Here is a 17,891-nt window from a genome sequence, read left to right as displayed (position 1 = left end):
TAAAGGCAACCTGTTGACTTAGCTTCTAAATAAAGACCACTTGTTTATAAAGACATAAGATAAGATAAGATAGTTTATTAAAGTCTCATCATCATGTACAATATTAAAATAATACAAATATAAAACCTACGACATTGTACATAAATGCCACTCATAGATGAGATATTAGAGACTATACATAACTTTACAACAAATCTAACATACTGGACATATCTACAAAGTTACTTAAAAATAAAACCAAGTATTTTTTTCTTCTTTTTAAAAAAATAAAAATAAAATAAAAAAAATAATGTGAAGTGTTGAGACAACCAGACTGTATTTATTTTAGTTGAAATTCTGTGTAGTTTGTGTTTTTATTGCTGGTTGTAAGATTTGAATGTTACAGCAGTGTACAAGTTTACAGTGTTCCGAGAAACGCCCAGATATATGCAGATCCTACACACATCCGAATGTTCATCCAAACATGACATGCTCGGTTTCTCCTTTGAATGATCTTTATTCACGGTTTGACTGTATATTCTATATTGCGCTCTTTGAAACTGGTAAGATGTTTGATTGTGTCTCGTTAAAAATCATATCAAAATTAATTAATTAATTAATTGCTTTATTAAAATGATGTTTGTTAAATCCCTGTTAAGTGGTTGTTGTATTCTATACCCATGCTAAAGTACTGAAAATAGCCATTGAATAATTTGTTAGTTATCATTCTTTTTTATCTTTTGAATACTGAACGATCTTTATACATATATAACAAAATAAGCAAACTTATTTAAATCACTCTAGAGACAAACCAGCCCAAGTTGGAATCGAATGGAATCTCGAGACAAATACACTTGACAATCTCTTCCCGTTGCTATATTATTAATATTATAACTTAGGTAAATATTTATTGTTTTTAAATTCTAAAAGTTATTCTAATTATTCGTCTTCATGCGCTAGGCATAGATTTTAATTTACGAGGTAAGTTAACAAACCAGTGACTTCTATAATGTTTGAAACCACAAACCCACGTATGAGAGAAGATTTGCTTAACCAAATGTCCACCTTTTTATCTACACGTGTTTCATAAATCAGTAGGATATGGAAAAAAAAACTGTTTTCGCCATTTAAGTAAATTGGTTTACTGACTGATTTTTGATTTATTGAAAATCAATTGATGACAGTTTGACAGTTGAATCATTGTTGAAATCGACAGTGCTTAATTAGTCTTTGCCACCAGTATAGCGCCAGACCAACAAGCTGTTTATATGTATGACTAGGTTCTTAACTGTTGGCAGCTCAGTATTATTTATTTAGTTTTTTTATATTGAAACCTTTTAACTTTGGATGGACTGTTCCAAATTCAAAGCCAGACGATTCCATTGTACAGATTCAGCAGCCAGCCAGATGACGGTTACCTTTCTGTACCGAAGTGTAATTATTCGAAATGCTCACATCACAGAAATATATTTAACACGGTCAACAATGTTATTAATCCCTTAAACATTGAATGGACTGTTCCAAATTCAAATTAGAGCAAATCCGTTTTACTAAGTAGCAGGTTAAAGGTCAAGGTAGTAAAATGAATAATCATAATATAAAAACGTAATTAATGCCCAGTAAATTTATTTTAATACTACAGCAAGTTCTAAACACGACATAAACGGTTCAAGACATGGTTTGTTACATTTTAAGAATAGATGATCCTATGTTGTCTTAAAGCATTTCTGTGGAAGTCACCTCTGTAATGCGACCCCACTTTTGAAGAAAGTTTGGAGGAAGCGTTAGTCGGTCTGCCTCTACCATCGTACCAGCATTCTGAAATATATAAATAAAGGATTTACATCTTTAAATTGCAAAATATACTGTTACTATTTATATATGAATTAAGCTGTACAATGATATTGGTTTTATACGTATAGACACTTTGGCTATGACTGCCAACAATAAACTAAGAAATAATGATTGTATTTTTTCCAGGTATTTAATTATTTATAAGTCAGTGGAGCTTAACATCTTTTGAAACTCAGCGACAATTTAACTTACAGTAATAAGTCATATTTTAAAGTATAATAGACTGAATATATAAATGCTTTTTATTTTCTGCTTAAATGACAAAAAAGACGCAGCTTACCTCAGCTTTGATTTGGTTCGCCCAGCTACTAGCACAATATGAAAGATGTTCGCAGATTTCTGAAATAATCCGAGATCCAAATTCTCAAGAGACATCCTGACTTGCTCTGCGTTAACTCGATTATAGCATAAATATTTTTGATACGTTTCTATACTTTATTATGTTACAAGGCTAGTCTTACAGGATTCCTGAACCACTTTACATATAGAGTGAGGATCTCGACTTTTCTTTGAAAATTATGAAGTTCAGGAAGATCTGTTTTTCAAACAAATGACGTTACATGATAGTTGTTATTATTCAGTTTTTCGTGTAGTTAGGGCGAGGGACACGCGAATTATTATTCACGAGAGCATATTAGTATTGTTATCTAGCTATTGCTATCATTCATATTTTTATTTTAAATTACATACGCATTAAATCTCATGATGAATATCCATAACGTTAACTCTCTAGTAATACCGATAAAATATTAATCAGCAAAATAGTACAATAAGAAAGTGTATTAAGTATATTGAATATTTACGACAAGTAACGTAGTTCTATTACCAATCGCCTAGCCAGTTAATATGAGTCACCAGAATTGGCTTTTAGTTTAATGATCTGACAGTGATTTGTAACCAAATCCTCTCCCGAATTTTCCCCAGGGGAGGAATTTATAGATCCGAACGGAGAGGTGTATCTTATACCAAAGACTAATTAGACGTGAATCCAGTTAATACAGACAACTATTCTTCAAATCGAGATTATATAAGCAACTATAAACTTCAATTAAATAAATCACTCATAATTGGTGGACACAGCAGATTTTACAAATAAGATAAATAATATGAGTATAATTAACAAGTATTTTATTACTCATGTACATAAGATCTCACGGAAAAAGCTAATACTAATATAGTGCTTTGTAACTTTCATCCTCGATAAGCTAGACGTCTATCAATACCTAATGTTTAATAGCAATATTCTGCTGCCCTTACTGATCATCCGATCACCATAGGTTTATGAGCGTTACTATAAATATTGACGTACATTATGGTAGCATAAACACTTAGGACTTTCTAATTACAAGATTATCTACTGTTATAACTATCCAAAAAGATATAGCTGCTGGTATGCGAGGTTTCCAAGAGAATATAGGATAACATATAGCAGCAGTTACTGCCATCTTATACCAAATGAGCAATAAGATAAAAATATTACAAATATTCGACTACACAACAATTTTCTATAGAAAAATTCGTTAAGAAAAAAAATGTCATAATAATCAACAATAACTGGAGTCAATTCGAGTAATATAACTTGCGTTCTCTGTCTTGATGAGCCATTGCATTACAATAACATATCAGCTTTTGTATTGTGTTACATTTACTGATGCTTGATATAGTAGCAAATAAATGATTAATTAAAGAACCATCTTAGCTCATAAGATACTCACATTGCGTATTAGCATCACCTATATAATATCTCACAGATACTTTGTTAGCTTACCCATCTGAAGGAGACTAACGAATGTTAAAGATTATAGTCGGATCTTTGTAGCATGACCGACCGGACAGGTCCTCTTATCTCAAGCATAACTTATGCAGTCCGTTCTCGAGATCAGTGATGCCTCAATACCTGTACGAAGAATTATTCTACTTAAGATGCTTATTCTCGTAGTGAAGATCACAGAACAAGAAGTCTATCTGTTTCTGTTAATCAAAAAGATACGTCCTATTGATGATCGCGATACTCATGCCCTCTTTTTTTCCGTGTCAAAACCAATATGACCTTATCATATTTTATCACGATGTGTTTCTTCTCTAGTTACTCAATTATAAGGTATGACATGAAGTAGCTAGACTTAAATTGACTAATATAATAGTTAGATTCGGCTACTATAGATACTTCTGGGCTACCACTGTCTAGTCTCTATATGCGCGTGTGAGCGCGCGCGTATGTTAAAATAATCAGTTATCTTACTTGATAGAAACTGGTCAATAGAAAAGTAATGAGTTCAGAATGCAGAGTTTTAAAGTGGTTGTGGTGTGAAGTATTGTATCAATACAATACTGAAAAATTTAAGTCGATCCTTGGACAGTTAACTAGATGTGAATATTAAGATAAACTATCCAGTAAATTTAATGTGGTAGACAAATAATCTTTTACATTCTTATAGAAGCACTATTACCCTATGACATCCTCTGTTGCATTTTAATTATTCCGATTATAGAAGATAGACCAATACACTGAGTATATCTCGTTCCTAGATTAGTAATATTTACCTCATAAGGTACAATATATTACACATAGAGATATCACTGATTTTTGTTAATTTATAGATCATGTACTTTACAATCTACAATATTTGTAATCAGACTACCAGCTTGGTCTTCACAAATGTTTTACACTATCATATTCCATTTACAACATAAAGTACCTAGTAATATACGCAGTTTAAGGTTCGTAATCTATTGAGTAAATTCTCATAGCCATTCTATCATTAGATTAATCATTCGTGGAAATGTATCATTATACCTCAGATACATGTGCTGCGTATAGTGACCATTATGACCTACATATAGATATAAATATGGAGAAACTTTATTATGATAGTCTTTTTAATTGAACTATATCACTAGATGACATGTTATTCACTTCCTATTTAGCGTCTTTAAGTCAGTTCCAATACGCCTTATTGTCATGTACAATCAGTATATGTTCAGATATCGAATATATATGGACTATCTAACAACTTAGTTGTATTTATATAGAGAACTTGGTCACAATCTCCTCTTGTCGATGCTATTGAGACATCGTGCGTGTCCCATTTTCTCATTAAATCCCTTCTTTTCATATAACAAACACGGATTGTAAAGCTTCATCTTCACTAGAAACCCTTTTGAAAAGGACAGAATGGGGCATATCTTTCATAAGAGATTAGTATCTTGGATTTTATATACTGTGATTTTAACTGTGCTATCAAAAAGGATCATCCAGGATTCAGATTACACTAGTTATATTTACTATTTTATTAAACTGCACTGTTTGCTATTAAACCTATATGTTTGTTATTTGTATTTTTCGTTTATATAATTTGTCTTTAATAATATTTGTATTGTTGACAAGTTTTGTTAGCTCGTCTTTCTTTCTTATCGGTTCACGCCTGCGTAAGCAGAAGCTTAATCAGAGAAAGATAATGTAAAGAATTGGAGGCTCGTATCCGGGATCTTGCTGTACTTGTATTTTCTTTTGAGACTATGGAAATTAATTACCAGTTAATCTGACTTTGATTATTAGCTCCGTGTATTACTCAACTTGAGAGATAATCATAGTTTTGTTCTAATATGTGTCACCTTCATTTTGAAAACTTTTTGAAACACATCACTTCTGAGTTAACAACAGCACAAGCATCATGTGCTATTTCAATTTAGAAAAGTGTCGCAACTCTTACCAGACGCTATTTGATTTGCTAAGAAAAGTATCTGATGCGCTCGATCTTCGCAGAAAAGTATACATATATATCAAATTAAATTCTTCAATGCGGCTATATGACAACATTAAAAAATACATTCGATATTGTTTTGTGGTATCGAAATTATTTTTGTACAATGCACGTTTACTCTGATTGGCTCCAAACTCAATCCTCAAGAATTCAGACTCAAAAGAGCTGAACATGTCACATTTAAATTTGAACTAGAAACAAAGTGCAATTCGAAAAAGAAGGGAGAAAGCACGTCTCACAGTTGTAAAAGATCGAAAAGGGAAAGAAGACAGATTAGAATCAAAGACATAGGGAAGCAAAGACGTTGAGAAAACAGTAAGTACTGTAAAAACCACAACAGAAAGGCGAGTTGAAAATGACAAAGAGTTACAAGAGGAAAAGATTAAGAATATAAAGAACCACAGCCATATAAGTCATACTTTCAGTACAGAATGAGAGTATTAAGAAATTCTAAGAGAGAACCAAAATCATTCTGACTTAGAATAGCAATTCTAAAAATTGTCAATCTTTTCGACTAAAAAATAATAATAGGCTTTCCACCTTTCCAAGAAAAAGAAGTTGATAAAGTATTTTTCTTCATTTTGACACAGTATCATACGGCCCTGAAAATTAAATGGCCAAGCAGCAGCAACTGGACTTTATCTATTTACAGGCGTCCAATAACTGGTGAAAGGCTCGCTGAAACTCATATATACACAATCTTATGTCGATCAATAATGGAGCATCTGAAATTGATGGACTAAATGTTAAAAGAAAACTTAAATCTGACAATCGGTTTAGCATCCCTGAGATACCAAGGAGCCTATAACAGCAAAATTACAGAAATACTAAAGAAAGAAAATTGTGCCTCAAAAAGACCACATGGTCTTATATTTGCCAGAGAAAAAGAAATCAACATATGTTGATGCCAGGTGTATGTCTCGTCATTAAGAAAAAATATTAAAAGAGAATTATTGAAGCTAGAGCGTATGTTAGTTGGAGATCTGTTAAGATCGCTTGTCATTTCCATCAATGTATGTTAAGTCTTTTCCATAGATGAGAGAAAACAGTAGTAAAGCGTTTGTAGAGCAAGACTGCTATCACCCCGTATTAAGCTGGTAGATATTCCTGGAATCACACCCACAACTTTAATAAAGGAATTGACACACCTGCGCATATTTATTTCATCTCCTAGTCGAATTCTGAGTCAATTTATGTGTCTGGTCTATTTGAGTCATTCGTCCAAAACTCCTAGAGACCAATGTCTTCTATATGACATAAAAGCTCATAGTTCCCCTTATCATCGTACTTGCAGTTCAAGTTATCGCTCAAGAGGATATAATGGACATCCTTGGTTCTGATTGCTTTATCTTAAAAAAGAGCTACACAATACACACGTCTGTGCATCCTTTAACGGCGTAAGATAGGCCAACCCACCAGGTCTACACTTCAAGTACTGCAACCTCAGGATCTTATCTAGATATTGCATAACAAATGTCTCAAGTTTTGATATGGTCATATAGCACTCCAAGTGCTGATTCTGTTATGAAATCCCAATTAAGGACTCTCATTCGTACCGTTCTATCGTTCTACTCTAAGTCTGTTTGGATACTGTTGGTCCACCTTAATCCTATGTAAATTTAAGAGCACACCTAGAGCTCTCAATCTTCTGTATTTAGCATATACACTGCCTTTATTCTGAGAGAACTTCTTCTGAACTGTAGTTTCCTTATCAGGTAGAGGTGGGTTTTTCTATGTCCCTCTCCATAATATTTATTTTTCCTCATATTTGGGTAACTGGCCGTGGCTTAGTTATAACGCATCTCTTACCCTTTAAAGTTGCATTTATTGCTACGGTAATGACTTAGCGGAGATAAGGTAGTGTAAATCCACTTGTAAACTACACTCCTGTGTGGATTCAATACCTATCCATTGAGCAGGAATTATCTGACCTTTACCCTTTCTGTCAGTTACTCGAGTCTATGTCATAAGGAATGCCATCAAGAAACAATTTTTGTCTTCAATATTGACTTAGCTGATACTTAATAGTCAGTCTTTGATGAATAATTTTTCTCACACTCCTACTTGCCTGAAACTCAGACAGATTCTTTTCAATATCCTGACTCTCTACTCCAAGACTAAAGATCAAGGTCATGACACGCTTCAAGCACACTTATCCAGGAACAACAAAATTCCTGAATTTCTGTCCTTTTTTCAAAAGCTTTTATGAAGATGAAGCTTTACAGTCCCTGTTTTATTATGAAAGAATTGGATTTTAACTGAGAAAAATGCGACCGCCCGATGTCCCTGCTGAGGAGGAGTGACAGTTAATCACCAATTGTGGTCCCTAAATCATATTCGCCAAGAAATATTAAGCTTCGGCTCATGAACACCCATGCAGGGTCATTTAGTGTTAATAAAACCTACCATAAAATTCTCAATCATTTTTATTGGCCTGGCCTTAAAGCAGATGATCTAGTACTGTAAATCTTGTCTACTTGTCAGATGTTGGAAAACCCTAACCAGACATACCTAAAGCTCATTTACAGCCTATTCCTGCATTTGATGAACCTTTTGTAGAGTTATTATTGACTGTGTAGGTCCATTACCAAAACTAAATCAGGCTTCTCAGTACTTATTAATATTATGTTGCTTCTACGCGCTTCCTAAGCTATTCCTTTTAAGGAATATTAAAGCCAAAACTATTGTTAAGGCTCTGTGAAATTTTTTCACTTTTGTTGGTTTTACCTAAAATCAGTACAGTCTGATCAAGGCTCAAATTTATGTCTGGTATATTTTCCCAGCAGGTCATGCATGAGTAGGAATACTCAATATACGTCTTCAGCTATCATCCTGAATTCAAGGTGCAGTAGAAAATTTCACCAGACTTAAAAATATGATAAGTCCATATTTTGACACGAAAAAGACGGGATAAGGCATCCTTATTTATTTCTGTAATAATCTGTTCAGGAATTCTTGCTTCACTTTTATAATGGTCACAGCCGGACCCTTAAAACTTTAAGAGAATTCCGTCTAAGATGACTATCTTTAAATTTGCTCAATATGTATCAGATTTCGAAATAGTTTGACTAACCGCAGCTGAGTTAGCTAGCTTAATTTAAATTCAACACAAAGTAAATAAATCAAGGATATTATGAGAATGCTCAGAAAAGTTTAACCCTGGTCATAGAGTACTTCTCCTTTTACCTATACCTGGAAACCTACAGCAAATACTTGCTCCTTTAGTATTGAAGAAAGTCAGTGACCTTAATATATTATAATACTCCTGGGAGGCGGAAAACAAAAGCAAACTCGTCAATGATAAACTATGTTAGATATTTGACCAGACATCAGCAAATAGCCTCACACGCGTATCTTTGTAAACTCTGTCCACCAATCACCTTTTAATGAAGCTATAGTTGTGAAATTGAAAAGTCTATCCTGTTCCGCAAGTTGAAAACTACTGATATTCTGAAAAATCTCGATGAAAAACTTCCACTTAGAACGTCCAAACGAATAACTGAAACGCTATTATGATTAATATGAACATTATTCCTATATTCCACACTACTTATAAAATACATCATGACGTCATTCTTGAAAACTCTGAACCAAGTTAAAACAACAGTCCATAGCTTAGTAACAATCCTTTAAAAAAAATACTTAAGACAAATTCAGTATTTATGATTAATGATTCTTATTAACCAGTCAAAGCATTACAGCTCTCCATGTATTCTTGTACAAAACAAATGGAAATAAGATGTGTACAGATTATCGTAAAGTGAACTCGTAACAAAAATGATGAATTTCCTACCAAGAATTGCAGACTGTATGACAAAATTGAAAAGCAAAGTAGTAACAAAGTTGATCTTCTAAAATTATTCTGCAAGTCCATCTTAATAAGAGCTAAGAAATTATCAGCCTTTTAACACCAAACGGCTTATATTCAAATAAAGTTCACTTTGGTATGAACAACTCACCAGAACTTTTCAGAGATTTATAAACATGTAATATCTGTCTACTGGATGGACGCTTACATGATGACGGCAATCATAGTTCTGATGAATGAGATAATCTCAAAAACAATAAAGCATTCTTCAACGACTTAGTGATGCTAAATGACTGTTAATCTTGCCAAAAGTGAATTTTTCATGCATTTTAACATTTTTTAGCGACAGTAGTGACGGGTAAAGTAAAACCAATAGAGCTAAGGTCAACTATCTCTGAAGATCCTGTGCCTACTTGTAAAAGACAACTGATGCATATTTCTTGTTATGGCAGGGTATTATCGTAAATTCAGATAATTTTTTCGTTATTGCAAACCATTGACAAAATGGTTTAAAGAAAAAGAAATAAATTCATTTGGAGACAAGTGCCAAATGGCATTGACACCTGGAAAGCCATACTTAGAGGTGCCACCAGTCTCTCTTGGCACCAGATTTAATAAAAAACTTTAATAGCTGTAGATGCTAGTGACATAGTCTGGAAGTGTATTGATCCAAGAAAGACAACAATGGTGTTGACCATCCTGTTTGTTACTTTTCTAAAATTTAATGTAACATCAGAACAAATTACTCTACTATAGAGAAGAGTGCCTTGCTCTTATTCTTGCTATTCAGCATTTGAAGTTTATTCTAACTTCTTCAAAGTTTGCCTGTTGTTGTCTTTAAGTGATCCACAATCCCCTCACTTTCTTGCATAAACTTAAAAACAAAAAATCAAAGGTTGTTGAGGTGGAGCTTATTTTGCAAGAATAAGTTCTTGACATTAGACACATTAAAGGAAAGATAATTTGATCCCTGATGCACTTTCACGTGTCTAAACTGTTATTTGCAGTATTTTAAATTAACAATATATATGATATGATTGGTTATTTTTTTTTTGTTGTTGTTTGCTATTGTTTGTAATACACATAGTATATGAAGTATAAAATTGTTTAACATTTCTCCTATGTTATTTGTTAGTTACATTGTTTGAATTATGTAAAAGAAATATTCATTTCATTCATATTTTCTTTTTCTTGAAGAGGGGAAGTGTTATGTATGCAACATATTACATGTATAATAGTTTGTATCTGACAGTTGGTTTTTCCAAATTTATCATTGTTCTATTTTAGAACATTAATATCACATGTATAACTAGAAGGTTCTTAACTACTTTAGAAAAACTCAGCATTATATAGATAGAACTTCGGGAATACTTTATTGGTGAGTTGCTAGATTATGATTACTGTAGAAAAATGGAAGACTTTTCAGAAATTTTCTTATTTAATTTATAGATGACATTTTTCATTACCTTTACCTCTTTAAGTCATCATTCCCTTTTTCATCCAAATTTTTTAAAAATCAATTTTTTGGGATATTATTCAACTGGAAAAAAAGGGATTTTTTGGGATTTGGGGATTTTTAATTATTCTTGGGGTTTTTATGGGGGGAAATTTATTCTAAATGTTCTTGTTTTAATTTGATTAACTGTGCTATTAAAAAAGCTTTCCCGGATCAACAACATTAGTTTTTAAACATTTTATTTGGACTTCAGGTATTTGTAAACGTAATTTGTTATTTTATTTTTCTTTAATAATTTTTCTGTAATAAATTTGTTATTGTTACAAGTTTGTTGCTGGCTTTTCTTTCTCGTTACGCCTGGCTCGTAACAATTTTGTAATTTTAAAATGACCAATGAAAACTCGTTTTCTTATATTCAATTCTTCCCTGTAAATTTTACAGGAAGTCAAAGTGATTTTAAGGAAATTCCAATTAAAACAATGAAACTTCAATAGAAGAATACATTGAGAGTAGTTAAAAAAAAACCTACTATGATACAATAATCGATATTTGGAGACATGGTTTGGTTGTGTTAAACATACTCTCGCCTTGTTCCGGTTATGCTTTTCTGAACTTATTTTTTTGGGGCTGTTTACATTTGTTATTTTCCGTCTTGGCGTAAATATACTCAACTGCACACATTATTTGACCAATAAATAAAGAACTCTCATTAAACAGATACTTGCCTCTCAGCAACACCAGGATACATTTATCAAAATTGCGGGTTTTCTGGTTCAGAAAACATTCAATTTCGCCATCATTTTGAGAAATAAACCAATTCTCGGAAATGCGGGACGCTTGCATGTGTTATTTCCATTCTGTCCTGCCAGTTATAATTACCTGCATTTTCCTGAGCTCTTCCGCATTCATCAACGGATCGTTTCAAAGCTCTTTCAAAGTCCTCGCATGCTTCGTAGTTGAAATTGCTGAGCTTTAAATATAAATTTATCAATTAAAACAAAAAACTTTCAAAATAGCATGTGAATCTATTAAAAACTATTATGTGTAAGTATTAATATCACAGTTGTCGTGTTAAATTTTTTCAAGAGAAAATGACAAGATGACAAAGGGACTTGTTTCCATTTGTCGTGTCAAACATCGTAGCCAAGGAAGACCCTTTATAACTGCTACAAATCATGAAAATGATCATTTAGCCACATTTTACTATTAAGGGGAGGTCATAACTTGCCATTTTACTCAAAAACGAGCATGGTAAGGCATATATTTCTTTATATTTTCTGTAAGCATACCCATAACACAGACAAAAATGTCAAAATTTTGTCTGTTCATCAACCCTTCGGTTTAAGGTTTTAGACATAAATTCCATCTTTTTTTACCCAAAATGTACTGTTTTTTTATATCTGTTGTATTTTAAAATGCTCAATAAATATCATTTGAAGAAGAAATCATGACTTTTATGTATATTTCTGGTTTTTTATTACAATTATTGATTATAATTGTCTGAACATCATTTTTTAAAGACATACAGAGTAATGGCCCTTGAGAAAGCGACATTGTGAAAAAACGAGCATGGTGACCCCTATTTTTAAACCTGATTTTTGTTCTACATAACCCATAGAACATATGTACAAAAAAGGAAAAAATTCTGCGCGTAGAATCTTACTCCAGGATATGTCTTTAAACACAACCTTGTAATTATCTTTCGTGTTGCTGTAATGTCATGGAGCGCGTCATCGTGTTTGCGACAACACGCCGCACAACAAAAACAGTAAAGTAATATATAGAAATCAGCCTGCATACAAGTTTTTGATTGACACTCTGAAAATGTCAATAACTTAATCATAGTCAACCTTAACTTAGAAAATCGAATCAATCATATATTGGTTATTGCAAAATTTGCTTATTTCTAACATAATTTATATATTACATAAATAACCAATGACTTCCTAACCACAAAACATATTTCATTTATATGTATGTCATTTTGACACACTATTTAAAATTGAAATATTACATACATTGTATTATTATGTAGTAATTTTATCATTTCAGCTACAAAATGTTCATGTAATTTCAGCTGTTTTTTGGCATATTGGAATTTTTTAGTTATCATATATGCATGTCGTTTGCCCAAAGTTCATTTTATTAGAAAAAGATAAAAACTTCGATTGTTTTTTTAACAAATAATGTCATGTATATAATACCTTGTTTGAAGTTGTATTACGGGATAGGCCTACATGCAGCTTGGATGTCTTAGCAATGAGAGAGCAAATGCGTAATAAAGTCAACTATATATTTTTTTATATAGCTAAAACAATTGGTATTCCGAGGTGCCAGAAGAAAACATGAAAATACGTCAGTCAAAACTTTGTCGTACTTTCGAACATCGAAAATACAACATGGCACAAATAAGCCACCAAAGGTTTCCGAAATAGAGTATTAAGTAAAGACACGAATTTATATCTTTAGAACAAGAATGATAGATATTTACTAGCATATTAGTTGCCGGCGAATAAAGCCGTCAGAGTCCGGCGGCAAGTTCCATCTCACGTTACATTTTCCATAGTTTTGATTACTTCTGTCCTCGAAGACGTAAATCTGTATCCAGTCCATTCCGTCAACTTTCTATAAATGAAAAAAGTTATATGCCTATGTTGAGATATTTTTGTTTGTAAAGTCAATTTTCATTGGACAAAAATGACACGCGCTAAGTGGATTATGTACTTAAGCATACAGCTGTTTTATCTGAGGAAAATATTTTTTAAATTATGTAGAGTCTTGACCAGACAGTTGCTTTATTTCATAACAATTGTGCAAAATCGCCAATATTGTTTAGAATTATTCAATTTTCTATAAAATCTATAACATTCTTTATTATAAGTTAATCAAACGGTTCAAAACAAAGTTTTACAGTTGCGCGCTTGATTTCGACATGGAAAAAAAACACAAAAAAAACAAAAAAAACAAACGGAATTGGGACAATTTCATATGAATATTTTCTACGCAAACTCACTACTTTTGAAAACTTGTTTCTTGTAACAAAGCATATCTTTTATTTCATAATTTTCTTCTGTATACATGTAGGCATTTTTCCATATTTTGACATAATTACATGAAACCAACCTCTTCCAAATCTTGCAGAGTAACTAGGTCTTTAGGAGACATCCTACATACCCCAGCCACGCCAACAAAGGCCCACACTAACACTAGAACACCGCCCAACACGAACGCTACATCGCCGGCTCTCAACATGCTGGATTATACATGTATAATAATTTTAATTTATATTATGAAGCAGAGATACTTGTCTTCTAGATCTAATATGTACACAGAGAATCAATGTGTCTTTATCTTGTTTTCTTGGTAAAACGTTGCATTTAATTCTATAATGCATTTAATAATAATAATAATAATAATAATAATAATAATAGTAACAATAATAATTAATATTATTATTATCACAACAACAACAACAAAATAAATGATAAATTCAAACCTTTATCTACAATCTATGAATACGCACGTATTCCTGTATAAATTCAGAATGACGTTGTGTTTGGGAAACAAACCAAAAATCACACACACAAAAAACAGTCATACATCAGACGGGAAAATATTTCAAAAAGTCTCGTGCACTTGCCCTAGGCAGATGTTGTTCAATTTCTAAATAAAGATTTCCACAAACACCACACTGAGATAGGATTTTAAGGCCCTGCATATTATTCTTAAGAATATCCTTAAGCATAAACTTATAAAAAAAGGCATCCAGAGCGCTTAAGCAATAGATTAGTCAGAACTACGGAAGAGAAAACGTAATTGAGGGTCAAACAGTTATCATGCATTTGTATATAGTTCGTCAACCTTACAACCTTCAACTTTACGAGGAGGAAATATATATTTTTAAGTTGTATTGAAATGTAAATCATCATGGCCAAATCAGTGGTTATATCCTTGTTTTATGGTATACCATGTGACAAGATTAACAATACTGCTAAATTAATAGAGCCTCAAATGTCCTAAGGTAAAATTAATAAATCTGTGAAGTTCTTACAGAAAATGTTTTATTTGAATAAGAAATGCACAATCTATGTTTGGAAAGTTGCATCCCCTATTACTATTCAAGTAAATTTGCTCCTAAAAAACAAACAAAAAACAAACAACAACAAAAAAAACAACAACAAAAACTGCCATTCCCATTTTACCTTTAGTATGTGGTGTTTAAAACGTAACATATTTTCTCTGTATGTACTCAACAGATTAAAAAAGAGACTGTAGCAATAAAATTCAAATTTGAGTGCAATATTTCTTTAAGCTATATTGCGGTATCAGATGTAAGGTCAGACGGGAAATATAATAATTAAAAAGTAACCATATATTATTTATTTCAATCAAACAAGGAAATTGATAAAATATGACATTGCAAGAAAGTTAAAATCATTAATAGCAAAAAATCATTTATTTGGTTTAATTATTTGCAGATCGATATCTATTAAAGACAAACGTGGTAAGCATGGTTCACAGTTGAGACGTTAACATCACCTGTGGATGAAAATTTCAAGTAAAAGTTCGTATTAAAATGTGTTTAACCGCATTTTTTGCAAAAAGAAGAGAAAGAAAATCTGCATTTTATACGGCGATTAGTTAGAATGACGTTTCTGACGTTACAGATAGATAACAGCTTTTAGTTTATTGTTATCGCTAATCAAAACCGATTTCTATTTACATTAACATCTTCATCTTTTGATCGTATTATTATTATTATTATTACTATCATTATTATTTTTTGAAGATGCACTTCAAAATAATTATATGAGTCTGAGCTAGTGACCATGGAATTTCCAAGAAACCAAGGGCCATTTTTCATTAAAAATTCTTGCCATAGTTGTGGGTCTTGGAAAGAGACTTTCAGTCAGTTCCGAAGTTAAGTAACGTTTCAATTGAATACCATCATGCAGTAGTTTAAAAAACTCACAAAGGGGTCATGTGGATTTTCGAGTAATGACCCCCAAGATATGCGAGTTTTGAGAGGAAAACTTTAAGTAGCTTTAATAGTTAGACTAGTGTCGCGTGCAAAATTAAATTCTCAAAGGGCCATAAGTCAGTAAGAATCCATGTTATAGATTGTGTTATAAACATTGGAAAGGGAACAACAATCATGACCAAGAATATATTTAATAAGCTTCGAGTGAATATAAATGTGTATATAATAGATTTAAAGATTATACTTTACCAAAATATTCAAACCAAAGTTCAAAAAGGTCAATTCCTACGCTGGTGTTAAAGTTGCATGCCACCAGATGAGCAGAAGTATTTCAAATAAATTAAAAAAGAAAAATATAGTAAGATTTTAAGTAAAGTAAAAAGATTCAAGATTGTACGGAGGGGAATGTCCACTCAAAGGTATACATGTATGTATCTCGATGACATGTTTATATCTGAATGTCATTTATCCATGCCTGTTGATTGCATTTTTATTTATTGATATGCAAACTGAAATGTGAATATTTCAATCTGTGTGTTTAATCTTGCTTTATTGCACATTGCTGCTTATTTAACAGTAGAAAAAGGGTTGCCTGGTCTGGATTTGGAACGGACCTCTCGCTTCTGAAGAGAGCGTGTAATCCCTTGCCCACGGGGAAGTACATTTTTTCGGGGGGGGGGGGGGCAAAATCGCCATTCGATCGGAACTGCCTCGGTTATTATCCATAATAAACTCGGAAACAATACGGATTGAAGTATTTCTACCAAGTGGTTTCAGATGTAAATAGAAACACGAATTTACATATATTTGACATCTAATGACTGTTCCGGTATCTCTTATGCTTGAAAATATGTCTCACAACAATTTGTAATTTAAATATGCCCACTGATGTTCATTTTTAAACAAATCCGATTAAATGTCAACAAAAGGTTGGTTTTTTTGTACTTTCGGTTTCTACAGCCATAATAATAAATATATAAATAATGTATTGTTTGCTTTTGTACCAATATGACTTCACTTGTTTAGGCATAGGCACTTGGTTTCGGGATAAAAAGCCTTTTGAAGGGTTTGTTTAACTCAAATTTGATTGAATGTAACGATTTTTTAACGTAGATGTCTCGATTCTAAATTCGACATTTTTCCGATATTACTTAAAAAAAACACGTAGACATTTTTCATATTATGACATAACCGCGCGACACCAACCTCTTCAAAGTCTTGTAGAGTAACTAGGTCTTTAGGAGACATCCTGCATACCCCAGCCACGCCCACAAAGGCCCACACCAACACAAGTACACCGCCCAATACGAACGCTACATCGGCGGCCCTCACCATGCTGGATTATAAATGTATAAGAATTTTAATTTATGAAAAGAGGGCCATATGGATTTCAGACTATGATCCCCAAGACAGGCATAACGTTTCAAGAGTAAAACCTTTAGCAGTTTTGATGATCATAATAGTGTTGCATGCAAAGCTTCAACCAAACATTTCCTAAATCAAATTTTCAAAGGGCAATAAATCAGTCATAATTTTATGTCATAGATGGTGTTATGTACATTGGAAAGTGAACCCCAATCATAATCAAGAAGACATTTATATAGTTTCAAGTGAATATACATTGGTATTAAGTACATGTAGTTTTGAAAAAAAAGTATTGTCCAATGCAAATCTTTTCTAAGTTCGCCAAAAAAGTCAATTCCTAGCATCAAAACTCCAAACCGGTGTTAAATAGCCGATAAACACCGATGTGATGATATTATTTCTGTAAAATTAAAGAAGCGCAGTCCAGTTCACGTCCCAGGTGAACTATAAATCATTGACGTAACATTACGTATTTAATTTTAACTACCAATGTTTAATCTGTTCAAGTACTTGTGAAGTGAGCATTGTAAATGAAAAAGGTCATAGAACGTTAAAACATAATTTTTTCAACATCTTTAGAAAGCAGTAAAATTAAAACTCGACATTTTTTAAATTTCATCCGATTTCAAGAGTCGTGAAAACTAATGACAAACCAGAAATAATGGGATATTTTAAATATATTGC

At 32.4% G+C, this 17,891-nt stretch overlaps 1 protein-coding gene across 1 annotated transcript; it reads right to left on the bottom strand.

Annotated features, from left to right (window-relative positions):
- Window positions 1-1,695: 1,695 nt before the first annotated feature.
- LOC132729130 (uncharacterized) lies at window positions 1,696-14,436 on the bottom strand. The gene is made up of 6 exons (XM_060714871.1): window positions 14,358-14,436; window positions 13,985-14,114; window positions 13,353-13,486; window positions 11,741-11,826; window positions 2,114-2,172; window positions 1,696-1,797 (listed from the first exon to the last, which is right to left on the bottom strand). The coding sequence occupies exons 2-6, from the start codon at window positions 14,111-14,113 to the stop codon at window positions 1,696-1,698; spliced, it is 510 nt and encodes a 169-aa protein (XP_060570854.1). The 5' UTR covers window position 14,114; window positions 14,358-14,436.
- Between the last annotated feature and the right edge of the window lie 3,455 nt (window positions 14,437-17,891).

The sequence above is a fragment of the Ruditapes philippinarum genome, unplaced genomic scaffold, assembly GCF_026571515.1.
Source record: "Ruditapes philippinarum isolate M1 unplaced genomic scaffold, ASM2657151v2 ctg1843_1_1_1_1, whole genome shotgun sequence".
Taxonomy (NCBI): domain Eukaryota; kingdom Metazoa; phylum Mollusca; class Bivalvia; order Venerida; family Veneridae; genus Ruditapes; species Ruditapes philippinarum.
The sequence above is the reverse complement of the archived record's forward strand: the minus strand, read 5'-3'. Positions and strand labels throughout refer to the sequence as shown.

What these genes read in the sequence shown, in the direction of transcription:
- LOC132729130 (XM_060714871.1), bottom strand. Translation starts at nt 14,113, where the DNA reads ATGTTGAGAGCCGGCGATGTAGCGTTCGTGTTGGGCGGTGTTCTAGTG. An exon ending in AAGAGCTCAGGAAAATGCAG is followed by an intron (nt 2,173 to 11,740) that starts GTAATTATAACT and finishes GGATTATTTCAG; the next exon opens with AAATCTGCGAACATCTTTCA. An exon ending in CGAACCAAATCAAAGCTGAG is followed by an intron (nt 1,798 to 2,113) that starts GTAAGCTGCGTC and finishes TATATATTTCAG; the next exon opens with AATGCTGGTACGATGGTAGA.